We start from the raw sequence: 18,323 nt of genomic DNA, 5'->3' as shown, positions 1-18,323 counted from the left end.
GAAAACAACAAATATGGGATTCCTAGGGGTAAAGCAAAGAACAAAGAAAGATATGATAATGAGGAAAAGAATGGTAAGAGGATCCACCATCATCTTGGCATGTATATCCTACAGTCTACTACCACCACCTCCATTTTCACAAGTCATGAGAGAGAGAGAGAGACAGACAGACAGACAGACAGAAAGAGAAACAGAGAGAGAGAGAGAGAGAGAGCTCCAAAGAAAGGGTGTCCTTTTTATAGGTGAGCTAAGCAAGTTCTTTGTTCTTACATGACCCGGGGCCTCTCTCTTTCTCTCTCACACACACGTGTGGATCGAGCCGTGTTTGTCCAGACAGACAGACAGACAGACACACAGAGAGGGTGCTCCTCCTGATCATACATGTGTCTTAACTTGAAGAAGTGTATCTGTAGACTGAACCCATAGAAAGTAATGTCAGAAGAAGCAGAGTCCATGGTAAGCTATGACAGTGGGGTTGAACTACATACAAGTAATTATTCAAGGTTGCAGCAGCATGCCACCCCTGAGGATTTGGATCTGGAAGAGTTTGAGGCCATTCTTCTGCCCAATTATCCCCTCACCAGGAGAGTATGGTGGTGGGCCAAAGTATTCCTATGGAGCATGCTCGCTGCAGCAGTCATCGGTGTCCTGGCCGTATGGCTCTTTCCCTTTTTGTTAGACAAGGTAAGCCACATATTTTGATTGTTGCATAGTTTTGTTCTATTAAAGTATGGATCTACGGATGAGCATGATTGGAGAACTGCTCATACTGTTGGAATTGTCTTTTTGGGGAAGGAGCACAGAATGACAGTAACAAGATGGTTCTAATCAAATAACATTGCAAGGCTAATTTGAAAGTTGTGCGACACTTGTACTTTGATTCCGCCCATGCTCTATGCAGATGGTAAACGCACAGATAGGTTGGCCGCTTCTCAGTAGAATTGGAATTTACTGGTCCTGGTATGACAGACGAGATGAGTTCATGCATGCGCTTTTTATATGACGATTATATTATTCATTGCAAATCTCAATGTGAGGTGAAAACCCACAAAAAGATTAATGAAATGATCAGAAACTGTCTAACTACCCATTAACCATGACAAGAATGTAAAGGTATTTGCAAAGAAAACCTCAAAGAAGGATATAGTTGCAAACTTGCAAACTAGCTTCACCATGATGAATATGGTTGCAAAATAGCTTATCATCCATGTAAGTGAATTGAGTCATGATCCATGTAAAACTACAGTTACTAATTGAAGAGCTGTTCTTGTATCCAACACGAAGAGCAGTAGACATATTTAGTCATTGGGGTCTTGATAGACCCGACAACGAGCAATGGATCTGTGGTCAGTCCTATGAATGCTTTTGTGTCAGTGGGAAAGTCCTTGGTCTGTGGCAAATGCACTTCATTACTGTACATAAAGTCCCAGTCTTTCTTTGGAGAGACACTGATATCTTCCTCTCTCCTCACAATAGAGAACACCATAACATGTTACGATGGGATGATCATTGATAATGTGGTTGGGATGTATTGGCCTTGGCAAATCTACGGTGTATTCTCACCAACTTTCTTTTCTCTCCGTTGTTTTTTCTTAAGTACTTCCAACCAAGGTGCATTCTCGTCGACTTCCTCCTCTGCTTCCTTGGGCTGTATTTTTCACTGCATCCCATGTATGCATTTTCTTCTCTACATTTGTCTGCAGTATTATCAAGTGCCCGGACATGATTTGTTTTCCGTCCTTCATATCCTTCTGCTTTCCATTATGCACATGCCGTCCTTTCTTTTTAATTTCTTTCTGCTTTACTTTTGATTTCAGGTTTGCATTTCTTCTTGTTCCTTTGTATACATTAATCTTTTATCCTGCATGGTAGTTCAACCCTCAGAATTTTTTGCATCCCTATTTCCAAATTGGTATAAATGTGTCCAAATCTTCCAAATCTAAGATAACTTTCCCTTCCTTGGGACCTTTTGAGGTCTACCTTTACCTCATTTTTCACTGACTTGTTAATTGTTATGATCTTATGTGAGAGAGGACTGCATTTTTCCTGCTTCCAAAACGATGAAAAAGGAATATGTATTGTATGAGCTCATGTGCATGCGATCCTTGGCATTCTCATTCATATGCCATTCTACATGAGCCTCATTGGTGTGTTTCCCCATCCCACACGCCAATTTTAAATGTCTATACAATTCTATAGACTTTGCTATGTCATTCGTCTCACTGTATCCATATATAACTCTTTTATCTCTAGACACCCGTCAAAAATGGAAAAGGGATTATGAATCTGCTATGTCATTATTCACTATCCATATTTAAGTGGTTTCTCAGATGATTGGTTCTGCCAAAAATCTGTCTGTCCAATAATGAATTTACTGACCTCATATTCGGTACAGTAGCAGACAGACCTGGCATGAATCAAATTTCCTCCCAAAGTTGCAATCAAACACTTCGTGTGTTGTCGTAAACAAACTTGGGAGTTGCCATCCAACTGTTCTACTATAGTTCACACAAAAAGAAACAAAAGAGAGAGATGCATATATGCAGTGCCTTAATTTCTATGCTTGGGAATGCAAGATTAATGAACTAGATTCTGAGACTCATCAATAGTTGTTTACGAGTAAGTGAGTGATTTTCCAATTTTAAATGCAGTTAAAAGAAATCTGCAGAAAATTGAACTGTTCCTGGATAAGAGGCTGAATAATTGGTACAAAAAGTTTTCTTTCTTGAAGTTGAAGTGCATATATCTTTAGTTTCAGTCAATGCATTTAAATGAACCAATACATTGCTAAAACATTGTGCATTTTGGTGCAGGTAGTTATACCACTGATGGGATGGGAGACTAGAACTTTTACTCGGCCAGTGCTGGCACTAGTTCTTATTGGCTCTTTGGCGTTATTACCAGTTATTCTGATGCCGTCTGGACCATCTATGTGGGTAGCAGGAATGACTTTCGGTTATGGCTATGGTTTCCTTATCATAATGGTAGGAACATTGATAGGAATATCCATTCCTTTCTTCATAGCTCGAATGCTATTTCAAGCAAGAATCCAGGTACCTACATGGGATTGTGTTCTGTAGGAATAAAATATCTTAATACCCCATATTACTTGTGGTTTTCTAATAGTATTATTTGGGGATTAAAGCAATGGATTCAGAAGTGGCCAAAACGAGCAGCACTAATTAGAATCGCTGACAAAGGAGGTTGGTTTGAACAGTTTCGTGTTCTTCTGATCCTGCGAATTTCACCAATACCATACCCTTTATTTAACTACGCCATTGCTACCACAAACGTTGAATATGGCCCTTATATTTGTAGCTCAGCTGCAATTTTAGTTCCGGAAGCCTTCATCACTATCTACAGGTCTGACCCCTCTTGCCTCATTCCATAAAAAGTCTAATTCACAACTGTTTGCATAAGCATGGTACATCTGTTGTGAACGTATGCATGGCCACAATATTAGTGGCTAATTAATTCCTGGCAGCTATTGGATGGACCTAATAACCCCTAAAATATAGCTTTTCTTGGGCTCAAAACTGAGAATGTGCCATGGAATGTGTATCTTAGAATTTTTAACCTTGTACATGGGATAAAATTTGATGTTTAATGGTATGTTCTAACAGTGGGAAGCTCATAAAGACTTTAGCTGATATGAAGAATAGCAGGCAGCATATGACTCCGTTCCAGATTGCTTACAATGTTTTGGGTTTTTGTATGGCTGTGGCGGTCACCATTGCAATTACTATCCATGGAAAAAGAGCATTGCAGGAACTCGAACTTAAAGAACACATTGGGAAGGAAGAGGAGAGTGAGTTACACTGTAGACCAGATGCTGATTATACCATGGGTGAGTGTGCATCTGAAGGAGCCATTCCCAACCAGCCAGAGCCAATCTTCAGGTTTCGAGAAGAGCAAAGGGATTAGGCTTCAAGAAAGTAGCATGATGGCCAATTTCAAATGTCAGTTCATTGATGTGATGCTAGAACTCAGAACGTCTTGAGAGTAAAGTCAGAAATGAACAGTAGACACATTGAAGCTGTTTGAAGCAGGGGCCAGGTTATTGTCTGGGTTGGACAAGGGTTTTCTATCATTTGCCTCTTTGAAATAGAGCTCCTAATGATTAATGATGGTAGTGATGATGATGATGGCCTTGGTGGTGTAACACATGGGAGATAAATGATATTGCAGGTCTCACTAATCAACTTGACCTTGTACATATTGGTTAAACGAGCAAGCTTGTCTCCAAGGACAATCCCAATTATGAATACTTCTTTGGTGTTTTGTCCTCTAAAGCGGAGTCATATAAAAGATCATTTTTCTGATGATAGCCTTTACCATGACATTAGAGATTTATGATATTTCATGTATCTAGATACTAGTTAAGAAAATTATGTGCAAAATGAGAAATTGTAATGCTAACTATAGAAATTATTCCCTATAGGGCCTAGGCTAGACTATGTATCTAGCTATCTTAGCTGGGCAAGGCAGAGGACAGCCCAAATTTACAAACATTACTTTCAATGTATTCAAAATTTTCCTTTATGGATATATATCGAAAATCTGTTGAAGTTTTAGAAATAAAACCCTTTCATGTGGATTAATAAATAAGGTTCTTTATCAAAATTGCCTTTCTTTTTTCATAGATATCCAATGCTAATGGCTCCTTTTCCAAATTTCCATTACTCTTGCTCCCCCCCCCCCCCCCCCAGCTCCCAACCAAAAAGAAAACTCCCATAAAAACCCTCTGTTGTATATTTGTCATTGGCTGCACCACTTCAACCAAATTTGTAGATGTCACCTCACCACCACTCTTGTATATAGAAGTATTTGTACTTCTTCATTCTAAAAATTCTCAAGGGATCTATGAAGCTCCTCATGGATTAAGGTCGTTATCAATTATCTTCGAGAAATGGAAAGCGTTTGTTTGTGGTGTATGGATAGTTGAAGTGTCTTGTGTTTGTAATTATTTTGTCTCAGAGATCAAAGTTGCTAAATATTCAATTGCATTAATTTCTAAACCACATCTTGGTTGAGCACAAACTAGGGCCAAATTTATGTTTATTACACTAACACTAGATACTTGATGCAACAACTATGCTACACTATATATATGCCAAGAATCAATATATTTGCTTGGCATTCATGGGTGTCATCATTTCCCTAATGCCATTGATTTTGTTAGGGTCTATGGTAAGTTCTACCTTTGACGCACATGTCCCGACAACTTTTCTTGATGTAATTGCTAACGCCAAATTCTATGGTTGAGCTTAACTTGGTTTTCCACATAGTCGATGCTTTAGGTGCAATGCTTTTTTCTCAATTGAAGACATTCATGAAATCTTGTGGTAATCATTAAAAATTTGTAGACCATCCTTTGGAAGGTGGTTTGTGCATTCTTTACTTGAAACATTATCATCGTTGCTACAAAGAATCCCCATTTTGACTTGATTGTAGTTGCTAATCCCCAATTTCGACCACACTATCCAATAATGGGCCTATGAAAGGTAGGAGGAATAGATTCAAAATGGTCACATTTAGTTTCAAAATGCACACGCTTGTCTTCTTGGGTTCTTCCATTTTCTATGGTGCTATTGTTTTGAGCTAGTTGAAACCATTAAGAATGAGCCATCACTTGAAGGTGTTGTTTGATAACAAAGGTTTAACAAACTCGCTCCCATCATGCTCATAGGAAAGTCACCCTCACAATTGCAATGCTAGTAGGCACAATGAAGTTCCCTAGGGTGTGATGCCTCCAAGAGCATTCACGCTCTTTCTAGCTCTCACATAAGGCAAGGTGTAAACAACCACCAATCCTCCCATTAGAGACTTCTCAATTAGAAGTGGTGGCATGGTCATTTACCACATGCGACGTACTCTCTCTAATCATGCGAGAGAGCAAATACTCAATGAAAGCTGAAATGTCGATCTTATCATGCGTTATGTAGCGACAAGCTTCTCTTGATATGGTCGTAGCAGCACTCATGTTCTTCTCTCTTCCTATCAATAAGTGAGGATACTTTTGCGGCCCTAAATTGCCGCAGCCATCGGTTAGTCAAGTCCAAGACCAAGACCAAGTCCAAGACCAAGACCAAGACCATGACCATGACCATGACCATGCCCATGCCACCACAGAAAAAAGAAAGTGGCAACTAGCTGATATCCACCTATTTTTGGTCATCTGAGCGAGGAGGAGTGGAAGCATTATCCTTCATGTCCATGGCTTCCCCGACATCATCAGGTTCACTTACACCATCCCACTCTTTCTCTGCATCTTCAACAAAAGCTCATTGATCTCTTATCTGCCAATCTACCTCCTTTTTTTTGTGTGCAGAGGATGCCAAAGACGCCAAAGGTCCAAGAATCAGCTGTACAAATACTGCTTCAGAAACCCTCAGCAAAGCTACTGATGATGGCGGAGAAAGTAGGCTGGAAGGTGGAAACTTGCACAAGAAGCATAGCGACGAAGTCTCTACTCCTAATCCATTTGATCTCTCGGCAATGTCAGGACTTCTTAATGTAAGGTTATCTCCACCACAAGTTACTTTTTGTTTTTATTTCTTCTTGCGTATAGCATTGCCAGATTACAGGCAGCAATGGAGGCACATTGCAGGGTTTGGAAGTCAATCTCTCGGTTCCTGTCCATGCTCAATATATACGATGGAGGTGCTGTATGACTCCAATCTGGCTTTGAAATCCAAGCTTTTCATGCTTCACTATTGTCAACATATGGAATTTGTCAGAACAAGCACGTTTATGGCATCCTTAACGGTCTTAGTGCTCTTTTAGAACCTGAAATGGATGTCGCTGTACTAATATATCACACAGGAAGACGACTTCAGGGATGCTTTGCGTGATATTTTCTCTGGAGACCTATAATCAGTTGGCATTGAACACAGTTAGAATTTGCACCTCAGTGAACGAAGATTTGTTAATTAGGGCTTATAAAAAGTTTTCAACCCAGTATACCCTTGTTTAACTCAGTCAGTATTATATGCCTGTAATCAATGCCCAAAACATGTTAACTAACTAATTATGGACACTTTATGGGAATGGATTAAGTCTGCTTCATATTCAACTGCAGCATCAGTACAAGGAACTCACTATTGCCAGGTTCATTTCTGTGACCTAAACTCACTTATTGCTGATGATAATTCCATATTCAACTGCAGCATCAGTACAAGGAACTCACTATTGCCAGGTTCATTCCTGCGACCTAAACTCACTTATTGCTGATGATAATTCCATATAATGCATCATAAGAAGCATGATTGAGGTGACTGCTCTCCTCGAGGACCCATTATAAGGACAGCATAGGATTGATGATGTCTAAGTAGCATCAGCAACTGATTTGGAGGGAGTATGCCCTTTGACCTCATTGTGCATGGTTGAATATATTGGAGAGATAAATATGGGCGTGGAAATCCAGAGAAGGTTCAAGGGAGATTTATCTAGCTGTTAGCAACAATTTAGTGTGGTCATCCATCATATTTTCTTCTAGCCACTCATCCTCTTTGCCAATATATCTTTAGGAGGTAATTCCTCAAGGTTCTCACCAATATGAGTGGTTTGAAAACAAAAAGCAAGAATGATTAAATGATCCCAATATCTTTGTGTGGTACTTACTATTTATCCTCTATAGTCTGCCCTCTATTGGGGTTGACTTTTTCAGAAAACATCATGCAAATATGGTGATGTGTATGTATTTTTATCAGAGGCTTCAACTTCAGTGAATGCCATGAAGATGTATCTCCACACGTCAGAACATTCGATGGAGAATCTTGGCTCATTCCAGAATCCAGGGAAAGAGTACACCATGCAGTTTCTAGTTCCAAGGGCCTTATCGGTCACCACAGGCTTTGATTAAGAATTTTCAGAAACCTCACCTTGGTAACATAAATAATGGAAAAGGGTTTATGGGTTTCCTAACAAAATAAAGGAATGATGCAGAATTCTTTCAATGACTCTTTGCTGAAGAGCTCTCAGTAGAGGAAGTCACAATAGGTTTGCAGCATGCGCGAGAATGCTTTTTCATTCCAGAAAGTGTTTCTCAGTTATCAAGCAAAGTGAGGTGGCTTAACGTCCACTTCTCAGATGACTTCACTTATTAATGTCTTTCTCTTTCTTAAGCGAATTGACCTGTGTCTCTCAATCTATACTACCATTTGCCTATTTATGCTGGAGCAGTTAGTTTGTCATGGTTCTATTTTTGGTTGTTTGTATACTAAGGTCCTAGCGGCAAAGTAATCATCTTTTAAGAAAATTGAGCTGGATTAATTTTCTGTCTTCAACCTTCTATATTAATATTACATATTTCCAATTTTTTTTTGTTCCATTGTTTTTGCACTAGGATCCAAGCATTAAAGAACTGGCTGAGCAGATAGCAAAGGATCCTGCTTTCAGAAACATGGCTAAGACACTTCAAAATAGCCTCCAAAGTGATGGGCAGTCAAGTTTTCCTAAAGCAAACACACCAGCATCTTTCAGTTCTATAGAGAAAATTCTGGATAATCCACAGTTCATGAACATGGCTGAAAGTCTTGGCAGTACCCTCATGCAGGTGCATTGTCATAGATGTTCTTATGTAACAATTTAAAATGTATTCATTATTGCCAGTTCACAAAAAATGCATGGCAGGATTCACACACGGCTAGCATTTTGCAAAATTTGAGGAGTTCTGGAGAAAAGGAGGCTAAAAAGTATGAAGTTCAAATTGACCCAAACTTGATGCCTATCTTAGAGGAAATTGAAAGAGGAGGTCCAGCAATGATGATGAAGTATGGCCATGAAGATCCCTATATACGAATGTGTATTGATCTTTAATATGGTTTTTCAATGATTAACTAGAGCCCATTTGAGATATTCGTTGCATATCGTGTTGTAGGAAGGGCATATTTATTGTACATTTGATTTGTCTTATAGGCCAAATCTTCCTGAAGGAGATCAATGCTAAATAACTCTTTTTCTTTATCACACTCATAGCACCATAATCTTGTGGAGGCTGATGAAACAACTTTATAAAGCACACATGATCTATGGTGCAAGGATGGAGCAAGTGACATTGGAACACATGAAGTTATGTATTTCAACATTATTGCAGTAGTGTGTACATCAAATTAGGGTTTTGGAGAATATATGAGTGACACCTTTTGAATCATGTCAGCTGGTTTGTTGTTATGTCGTTACTATAGAGGAGGAAGTCTTCCTTAGAACATGGTCAGAATGGGTTTCCAGTGTCTGAGTCGAAAATTGATGGAATTATAAAAGGATGTTTGAGCCTCATTTGTGGGATAATGGACACCATTATTAAGTTTCAGAGTCCATATGCCTTGTCCTCTCATGCTAGTGACAAGGATGGAGCAAGTGACATTGGAACACATGAGGTTATGTATTTCAACATTATTGCAGTAGTGTGTACATCAAATTAGGGTCTTGGAGAATATATGAGTGACACCTTTTGAATCATGTCAGCTGGTTTGTTGGTATGTCGTTACTATAGAGGAGGAAGTCCTCCTTAGAACATGGTCAGAATGGGTTTCCAGTGTCCGAGTTGAAAATTGATGGAATTATAAAAGGATGTTTGAGCCTCATTTGTGGGATAATGGACACCAGTATTAAGTTTCAGAGTCCATATGCCTCGTCCTCTCATGCTAGTCAAAGCCGTGGCTTGTTGGCTATGGTCATGTAATTTATCCACCTCACGCTTGTTGGTGGTATTGTGGCTAGGACATCCTTTGAGTTTGTTTTGTGGTATCGGAGACTAAGGATATTATGGATATTTGGCTCCATTTGTCATAGCTCTATGTAAGCTGTTCTTGCATTAGATGTGATATGGGTTTTATCGGCTAAATGGCCAAAAGAAGATATGCTATATTTTGCCCCTCCTTTTTGAACCCATATGAGAGCCCAAGGACTAAGCTCAAGGCCTGTATTTTATTTATATTAATTAACTTTAGTGCGTATATGCATGTTCTCATATTAGAGTGTAAGTCATAATGAAATATCATGTAAAAAATTACGATTATTAGCAATATTTGATTTTCATGAATTTCTTATAGGTACATGGATGATCCCCAACTGTTAAGTAAGCTAGGAAATGCTGTAGGGTTTACTATTCCTGAGCAATTTTCCTTTGTTGGGGATGTCAATGACACATTACATGAAGAGGGTGCAAGGGTTGATGATCAGGATGGATCACCTCTCCTTACTGCAGCGAGCATAGGCGATATAGAGGTTTATTTACCCAACTCCCTCTTGTCGTGGTTGTTTCAAATCTGCAATTTATTAGGATGCACTGTTCCAAGCAATCCATTCGTGAATTTCCTTTCCTGTTAAGCTGTATGATGATACGCGACTGGAAATTTCATGTTATTTCTTGATAATATATGACTGAGTATGATTCCTGTAAACTTCATCTTTTCTCACAATCATTCACATCATAATACTCATGTAACCAGTATTTCTTTTCTTCATGTGTAGGCAGTAAAGGGTCTTTTGGCAGATGGTGCAAACAAGGCTCAAACGGATGATATAGGACGGACAGCTTTGCATTTGGCTTCTGGTTATGGAGAGGTGTGTACACACCCGATTCTGATTGGTGCCTAATTTTGGTTTACTTTTATCCACTGTTTTGTGTGTCCCTTAAATCATAATTATTCATTTGTTCTGACTTTCGAGGATGGATTTGCAATGATTGATAATTATATTTTGTTGTAAGCTTCTACCGAATTTGGGTTTCTTACATGGAGGGATATGGTCTTATTGGAAAATGAGAAATATGCAAATGGGACATGATGAAAGATGAAGCTGTCTCTGATGTCATATACTGATAGAGTTGATGTTATGAAGATAGCCATGCTGAAGAAATGAAAAAACGTCCTCTTGATATACTGTATCTGTGAGTGCCACCCTCCCCCTCAGAAGGCTCTCTCTTTCTCCTTATCTCTTGACGGAAGACTGAGCTATTGCACTATCTAAAGTTTGAGGTATATAGGTTAGAAATGCGTATTCTTTGAAAGGATGAACATGAGACTGGAAACTGGAAACTCAAAAGGTGCAATATAACAATAAAAATGGGTCGTAATCCACAATGGAACAGTTGATAATGATGAAGATATAATGTAGAAAGTGGTCACCAAACATGCGAGAGGGACAGTGGAGATCAATGATTGTCTAATGGCAAAAAAACTATCAACATTGCATTTTCTATAACTACTATGATCTCGTAACCTCATCCTCCAGAATGCTGAAGAAGCCTACTGGAGATCAGCAGGCCTTGCAACTGTCGTGTTTTTTTTTGCAGTCTCCATCACTAGTTCACAGCTTTTGTCGATGTTTATATAAATCTTTATCTTGAATTTTATTACGTGAGATTCCGTCATGGGAAGACTTCAGAGGAAATCAAGGTTTTGCACCTTGAATGGGGCATGAAATCCTTTTTAATATTGTCATGTAGATGACACATCTCGCTCATAAAAGGAGACCTCCTTGAACCCCATCCCTGGGATGTGCATAATTTTGTTAAATTTTGGCAAAGGTAAGTTCATGAACTACTAGTTGAACTGATGTTTGGGATATCAGAAGGTTTATTATTATTTTGGTAGAGCATTGTCTTGCTATTGAGGAGGTTTTTTTGTTAGTAGAATTATGCTATATTCCAGATTAATAAGTTTGTTTTCTCTCAGGTTACGTGTGCTGAAGCTCTTTTGGAAGCCGGAATTTCCATTGATGCTGTTGATAAAAACAAAAATACAGCTCTCCATTATGCTGCTGGCTACGGAACACAAGATTGTGTGAAACTTCTCCTAAAGTATGGAGCTTCTGTGTAAGTAACCTTAACCTTTTTCTCTATATTTATTATTTTTATTTTATCTTTTCAAAGCATGATAAATAGGGCGAATCCAAATTTGATACAATGGTCACAAATGTAAAGGATGCTGATTAACTAAATGATGTTCTGATGATAAAAGATGTTAGTTAACAACTAAATAATGATCTGAAGATAATAGAATACTTGGATCCTCAAAGAGCTAAGGTCATTAGGGTCTGCATTGTAAATCACGGGCATATCCATTATGATATACAGTCTGGGCTTGTAGAAAAGAGCCATAACTTCTGAGGAAGTATCCATGAAGACACATTCTATCTATTATAGCAGGGCAGAATGTATGACCCAACTTCCCTTGGAATCTGCAAGGTCTAAAGGTTGTGACTCGTGAGACGTATTTGAAGGTCTGAAGTTTGATGTATTTGAGATGTGTTTGCAGTGTAAATATGTCATTGCATATCGGAGTCCATCACTTGTTTAGTAAATAAATTATTGCTCAGGTCAGTCTTGATCCTTCAGTGTTGGGGGTTCCTTGGAACTCAAGGGTACTACTGCAGAGTACAATTACTGAAGAATAGTCTTCTCTTTATGAGAAATAAGATGAACAGAAAAACATCATGCAGATCGTCCCATTTGTAAAAGAAATAAGCTGTCACATATCTTTCAAAGTCAACTAATGATAACTAAGGATGTGTGGGCCACTGACTATTTAGGAAACATAATGTCCTTGTTATGTATGTATCCATCAATCTACAACAGAGGGAGTCAATACGACTAAGAGACATTTGTTAAGAACTGATATCTTATCTGATTCTTTGACCGTCATCTCTGCCCTAGAGCTTCAACAGCCTTTTCTGTGACCTTATCTCAGACTTGGTATCTGGACTAAGAAGACAGGTCCGAATTCGAGTGCATAGACAGTAGGGTCTTAGATATAGATTACTTAACCAAATGCTCAAAAATGGGTCACAGCTTCAAAATCTCATTATAGACATTTCTTTCTATGTTTTTAACTTGATGTTTTGTACCTCAATTCTTGCAGAACCATACAAAATCTGGATGGAAAAACTGCAGTTGAAGTGGCCCAGATGAACAATCAGGTAAATATAATGAAGCTACTACAGACTGACGCTTTCTTGTGAAGCATCTACAACTCAGTGCCACTTCACAGATGAACAAGCAGGTTGAAATAAATGAAGCTGCTTGAGGCTGATGCTTTCTTGTGAAGCATCTGTAACTTGGTCCTTGTAGCTAGCTTTTTATTTATTTTGCAGAAGGCTGCTAAGGTCAATGCTGGCACCTCTATGTTGGTCAAGCAAAATTTTCAGTCTCTTTTATTTTTACTAAATGAAAATGTTTTAATCATCTAATAAAATTGCACCTGAAAAATATGATATGATATTTGATGGCTTCATTGGCTTGATTCATATTAAATAAAGGCGATATTAATGAAATCTGCGAATAAAGTTATCTAGAATTGTATGAGAGCTGTGTTACAAAAGTCATGCTTATTTGGAATGACATCAAGAAATAGACATGTTTAGGACAAATACATTATTGCTTAGACTAACTTGGATGTGGGATGAAAGCTTTAAAAATCTGATGCAATTTGAATATGTCAAGAATGTAAAGAATGTCTAAAATCAAACATAAAACATTTGATATTATTTAAATACAGATGGATAGATATTCAAGTATGTTAGTGGACATGAGCTATTGATAGTTAGTGGACTTCTCTCCCTGTAATGTAAATAGAGGCCATTACAGTAATTATTCTATTTCTACCAACATCCTATGGGCTTTTGACCGATGAGGGGAAGTCACGAGTGAGCATGAATGTGTTGCATTTTGTTATGGTAGGGTTGAGGGCAGGATTGTGCTTGAGGTTTGTTCATTTGGTTGAATTGCAAGCCATGAAATCAATCTTGGAGATCAAAAATAGGTTTGAGCTAGATTGACCAATGCGAACATTACTGGTAGATAACCTAAACCTATATGAATTCTAGACGGATTGAATGACTTATTTGGCACTTCAAATGTATAGAGACAAAAAGTAAGAGTTTGGCTAGAAGTAAAGGAGGTGAGAAATAGATGCGGTCTTTGTGATTTTGTGAAACATCATAGAAACACTAGGGAAGTATGGTTAATTCAATTTGCCCATATAAACCAAAATTCAATGCATGCAATTGAACATACTAAAGTGACATGTTCAATTTATGTTAGATGACAATCTAATTCATTAATAAGAAGATAAATATCTATAAATGTTCTAATAGTTGCTAATAGCTATATTATTTGAGTAATTATTTGTTGGAGTACAAGCTAAAGGTAGGTGAACAACAACTACTCCACACATTATGAATATCCCACCCCTTCCTTTTACTTTATTTTGAGTTCACTCGATGTTCAACATAAAGGAAATTTGACTAATCTAGCATTTTGATAATATTGCTTGATGGATGTACTAGGAGGCACACAAATAATTTTTAATCGTTGGAAGACAAAATTTCTTCATAGTTTTGTAAAAGTTATCATGGCCTATATATATATATATATATAATGTTATAACTACCTTTTACTATATTGGAAAATGACGTTTTCTTTTATTAACATTTTTTAAGTGCACCAAATGACCAAATTCATGTACCCAAATAATTAAAAGTATGAGTTGAGATCATTTTGTGAGTTTTGCTAGCAATTTCACCTACATCGATCTAACAATCCTCTCAATCAGCCAACCAACCAACAATACAATGTCTCGTTGTCTTTGTTTATTTAATATATTTAATTCAGCATAAGTTTTGCTACTAGGAAACTAGGAAAGTGACCCATGTACTGGGCCCCAATATTTAAAAAAAAAGTGTTAACTTCCTCGAAGAGTCGTGACTCGGGATGCTGTTTTGGAGGTATTGCACATGGTTCAGTCGGAGAGACTCCTGCGATCTCCAGATTGGTCGACTAAATGGGCATGTATCCGCACCAACAAGCAAGCAATTGCACAAAATTTTTTTGTGGTGAAATCAGCTTGGATTTGTGTATGACTCGAATAGAAGCGACAGTTTTTTTGCTGAAGAGAAGAGAGGCGAGGGAGCTTGATGTAAAATCAAAAGCTTACATAGAAGGGAAACTGGCGAGAAAGGCGTGAATGATGAAGGATGGACCAATGTGGGCCAAGAACAAAAACAAAGAACAAAGAACAAAGGATCTTGTTAAGACAAGATGTGTGCTAGAGACAGACAGACACCTATAGGCCCCACCATCTTCCCTCCATATGTTTGTTGCATGATTCATGAACAAACAAAAATATGACCAGGTTCAGCCCATCTGACGCATTCTCTTCTCTCTCCCCCCCCCCCCCCCCCTTCTGTCTCCCTCATTCTTCTTTACCTCTGCAAACACCCCTGTGCCTTGCTCTTCTTTCTTGCTCGACAAAAACCTGCCAATTCAATCGCCTTGGGTCGAGGTTAGTGTAGTTTAAGTCTGTTGAATACATACATATATACATACATACTCTCTCTCGCGCACAGAACACAATATATATACATATTTTCCATGAATACCCAAGAGGTTAAGACGAGCTTCCGTGAAGTGATTGGACTTCATCATCACAGAGTTCCAGGCTCTCTTCATCCAATGGCTGTGAATGATGCCCATATCACTATGTCTCACATTGCAGCTATGTTTCCAAACGTCTCTGCTCAAGCTTCTCCACCGCTCCATCCTCCCTCAAAAGACTCGAATTCCGCATCCCAGCCGCATATTGGTAGAGAATGCCTTCCTTTGGCTGGAAATGATGAACCCACCATGCTCGTTGGAGAATCACATCTGAGGCCGAAAAGAAGAAAAGAGAACGGGGATGATAATGGCCGTGAGCAACCATCATGTCTGCCCACATCAGCTACATGGTTAAAACAAGGGAACTCATCAAATTTCTCTACCATAACATCTATGGACACACTCTCTCCGAGTGGTAAGAGATCCTCTATAGAAGCCATGCGTGCTGGGCATAGAAGAATCCCCATAGAACCAACAAATAAACAAATTAGCACTGGCAAGTTAGATGAGGAGGTTGGCAATTCTCCTGGAAAACTTGCAACATCACAAAAGGATGTTGAACTTAGTCAAGGTAGCAGCAATCCCTCAAAGCGCCTTTGCATAAAGGAATGGGGTAAACGACCATTATCTAGTGTTGATCCTCAGTTATTTGAGATACTCGAAAAGGAAAAGATTAGGCAATGCAGGGGAATCGAGCTCATTGCCTCGGAAAACTTTACTTCTCAAGCTGTGATGGAGGTTCTAGGCAGCCATCTCACAAACAAATACTCAGAGGGATTTCCTGGAGCACGCTATTATGGTGGGAATGAATACATTGATCAAATTGAAAGCCTTTGCCAGGATCGTGCTTTGGTTGCATTTCATCTCAATGCGGAAACTTGGGGTGTTAATGTCCAACCATATTCATGCACATCAGCTAATTTCGCAGTCTATACGGCCTTACTTCAACCTAATGATCGCATCATGGGCCTGGATTCTCCTTCTGGAGGGCATCTCAGCCATGGATACTACACATCAAGTGGGAAGAAAGTATCAGCTGCATCTATATTCTTCGAGAACTTGCCTTACAAAGTAAACCCAGATACCGGGTTTATAGATTACGAAAAACTTGAAGAAAAAGCCATGGATTTCCGTCCAAAAATTTTGATCTGTGGCGGGAGTGCCTATCCAAGAGAGTGGGATTATGCAAGGTTTCGGCAAATTGCAGATAAGATTGGTGCCATTCTAATGTGTGACATGGCTCATGTCAGTGGCCTTGTAGCAGCCCAGGTATAATTGGTCTCTTGCATTTCCACATGCATGCAGATTTATTTATATGATTATTTCTTTTAGGAACTGAGATTTGCATTCATCAGGAGTGTACAAGCCCATTCAACTACTGTGACATTGTGACATCAACAACACACAAGAGTCTAAGAGGCCCGAGGGGAGGCATGATTTTCTATAGGAAAGGTCCGAAACAGAAGAAGAGGAACATCACTGATGATTCTGATCATTATGATTTTGAGGATCGAATAAACTTTGCTGTGTTTCCTTCCCTTCAAGGAGGCCCCCATAACAATCAAATCGCAGCTCTAGCTGTAGCTTTGAAGCATGTCTCTACCCCTGAATTTAAAGCATATATGCAACAAGTGAAAAAGAACGCCCAAGCCTTAGTAAAAGCTTTACAAAGAAGGGGTTGTAAGATGGTAACGGAAGGAACCGACAACCATCTTTTCCTTTGGGATCTTCGTCCCCATGGTGTCACAGGTGAGACATTGAACTTAATGCTGTAAATTTTATCTTTCATGAATTTCTTGCAAAGATCATTATGTCTGTTAGACAGACGTGACATTTTCTATATAGAAGAATATTTTCACGCAAACTTTATAGACTTCTATCATCATTTGCCCCACAATACAAAAAATTGCAGAAAAGGGAATGAGATAATTAAAATTGAGAATTGACATTTAACAGGGTATCGCTTTGAAAAGGTGTGTGAATTATGCCGCATAACACTCAACAGGAATGCTGTTTATGGTGATAATGGAACTTTTGCTCCTGGAGGTGTTCGGATCGGTAAATAATATGTTCTACCTTGCATAATATTTGATTCATTTGGTAGTTATGGCAATAAATAATAAGAATTTCATTACAGGAACGCTTGCAATGACGTCCAGGGGCTGTGTGGAGAGAGACTTTGAGACCATTGCAGATTTTCTGTTGAGAGCTTTACAAATTGCTGTGTCTTTACAACGGGAGAATGGTAAACAACAAAAGGAATTTTTGAGAAGCTTGCAATCTAGCAAGGACGTCATAGACCTTAAAACTAAAGTAGAAAACTTTGCATCTGCTCTTGAAATGCCTGGCTTTGACATACAAGCTGCAAAGTAATTGGAGTTCGATCTGCTTTTATGATGCAGTTCTGAACTGTATAGAGTATATAAATACCACAAACAACGCTCTTGGAAGATTGTAGTAACATGTAAATGATCATACTAGTCAATGGTTAATGTTATTTCGGAAATTGGTGATTACAAATTCAATTACTTTTTCAAATCTATAATATTGCAATAACATTCTATCTAAATACATATAGGCATATGGGGACATATTATTTATTGAGAAGCAATTTTGTAAACAGTTCTTTTTCAATTGATAAAGAGTATAGAATTATCATTTGAAACTTAATCACTCATACCACAATAATAAAATTACTTTGTAGAGGTAGAATACCGGATGAAACAAGACTCAGACTGAATTATATGGCATTCACATTTGAAGATTCTTCTTAAATGAAAATAATATTTAAGTAAACTAAACTATAAGAAAAAAAACCAGGAGTAAAACAACAATCATAAAAATATATTGACATGCGCAGCTGTTACTTCGTTTTTCATGCTGAGCACAACATCCATATGCAACCTTTTAAAATGTTCAATGTTTCTGGTGTATTCAGGGCCTC

At 38.4% G+C, this 18,323-nt stretch overlaps 3 protein-coding genes across 3 annotated transcripts; all 3 read left to right on the top strand.

Annotated features, from left to right (window-relative positions):
• The first annotated feature begins 353 nt into the window (after positions 1–353).
• On the top strand, positions 354–4,623 carry LOC147868338 (uncharacterized). Its single transcript, XM_087318074.1, has 4 exons — positions 354–684; positions 2,814–3,053; positions 3,146–3,363; positions 3,624–4,623. The coding sequence occupies exons 1-4, from the start codon at positions 433–435 to the stop codon at positions 3,922–3,924; spliced, it is 1,011 nt and encodes a 336-aa protein (XP_087174200.1). The 5' UTR covers positions 354–432; the 3' UTR covers positions 3,925–4,623.
• Positions 4,624–6,106: 1,483 nt separating this feature from the next.
• LOC147868337 (ankyrin repeat domain-containing protein 2A-like) lies at positions 6,107–13,234 on the top strand. The gene is made up of 8 exons (XM_087318062.1): positions 6,107–6,238; positions 6,332–6,516; positions 8,348–8,557; positions 8,635–8,774; positions 10,056–10,230; positions 10,477–10,569; positions 11,682–11,821; positions 12,867–13,234. Exons 1-8 carry the CDS (start codon positions 6,211–6,213, stop codon positions 12,964–12,966), a joined length of 1,071 nt encoding a protein of 356 aa, XP_087174188.1. The 5' UTR covers positions 6,107–6,210; the 3' UTR covers positions 12,967–13,234.
• Positions 13,235–15,309: 2,075 nt separating this feature from the next.
• Positions 15,310–17,948, top strand: LOC147868336 (serine hydroxymethyltransferase 4-like). The gene is made up of 4 exons (XM_087318051.1): positions 15,310–16,648; positions 16,735–17,128; positions 17,336–17,437; positions 17,517–17,948. The coding sequence occupies exons 1-4, from the start codon at positions 15,377–15,379 to the stop codon at positions 17,750–17,752; spliced, it is 2,004 nt and encodes a 667-aa protein (XP_087174177.1). The 5' UTR covers positions 15,310–15,376; the 3' UTR covers positions 17,753–17,948.
• The last annotated feature ends 375 nt before the right edge of the window (positions 17,949–18,323 follow it).

The sequence above is a fragment of the Azolla caroliniana genome, unplaced genomic scaffold (genome assembly GCF_043228905.1).
Source record: "Azolla caroliniana isolate FFs.n. ecotype wild unplaced genomic scaffold, voAzoCaro1.0.p SCAF_1, whole genome shotgun sequence".
NCBI lineage: Eukaryota > Viridiplantae > Streptophyta > Polypodiopsida > Salviniales > Salviniaceae > Azolla > Azolla caroliniana.
The sequence above is the reverse complement of the archived record's forward strand: the minus strand, read 5'-3'. Positions and strand labels throughout refer to the sequence as shown.

What these genes read in the sequence shown, in the direction of transcription:
- LOC147868338 (XM_087318074.1), top strand. Translation starts at nt 433, where the DNA reads ATGTCAGAAGAAGCAGAGTCCATGGTAAGCTATGACAGTGGGGTTGAA. An exon ending in TTCCCTTTTTGTTAGACAAG is followed by an intron (nt 685 to 2,813) that starts GTAAGCCACATA and finishes ATTTTGGTGCAG; the next exon opens with GTAGTTATACCACTGATGGG. An exon ending in GCCTTCATCACTATCTACAG is followed by an intron (nt 3,364 to 3,623) that starts GTCTGACCCCTC and finishes ATGTTCTAACAG; the next exon opens with TGGGAAGCTCATAAAGACTT.
- LOC147868337 (XM_087318062.1), top strand. Translation starts at nt 6,211, where the DNA reads ATGTCCATGGCTTCCCCGACATCATCAG. An exon ending in GGCTTCCCCGACATCATCAG is followed by an intron (nt 6,239 to 6,331) that starts GTTCACTTACAC and finishes TTTTGTGTGCAG; the next exon opens with AGGATGCCAAAGACGCCAAA. An exon ending in CTAAAGTATGGAGCTTCTGT is followed by an intron (nt 11,822 to 12,866) that starts GTAAGTAACCTT and finishes CAATTCTTGCAG; the next exon opens with AACCATACAAAATCTGGATG.
- LOC147868336 (XM_087318051.1), top strand. Translation starts at nt 15,377, where the DNA reads ATGAATACCCAAGAGGTTAAGACGAGCTTCCGTGAAGTGATTGGACTT. An exon ending in GTGGCCTTGTAGCAGCCCAG is followed by an intron (nt 16,649 to 16,734) that starts GTATAATTGGTC and finishes TGCATTCATCAG; the next exon opens with GAGTGTACAAGCCCATTCAA. An exon ending in TCGTCCCCATGGTGTCACAG is followed by an intron (nt 17,129 to 17,335) that starts GTGAGACATTGA and finishes GACATTTAACAG; the next exon opens with GGTATCGCTTTGAAAAGGTG.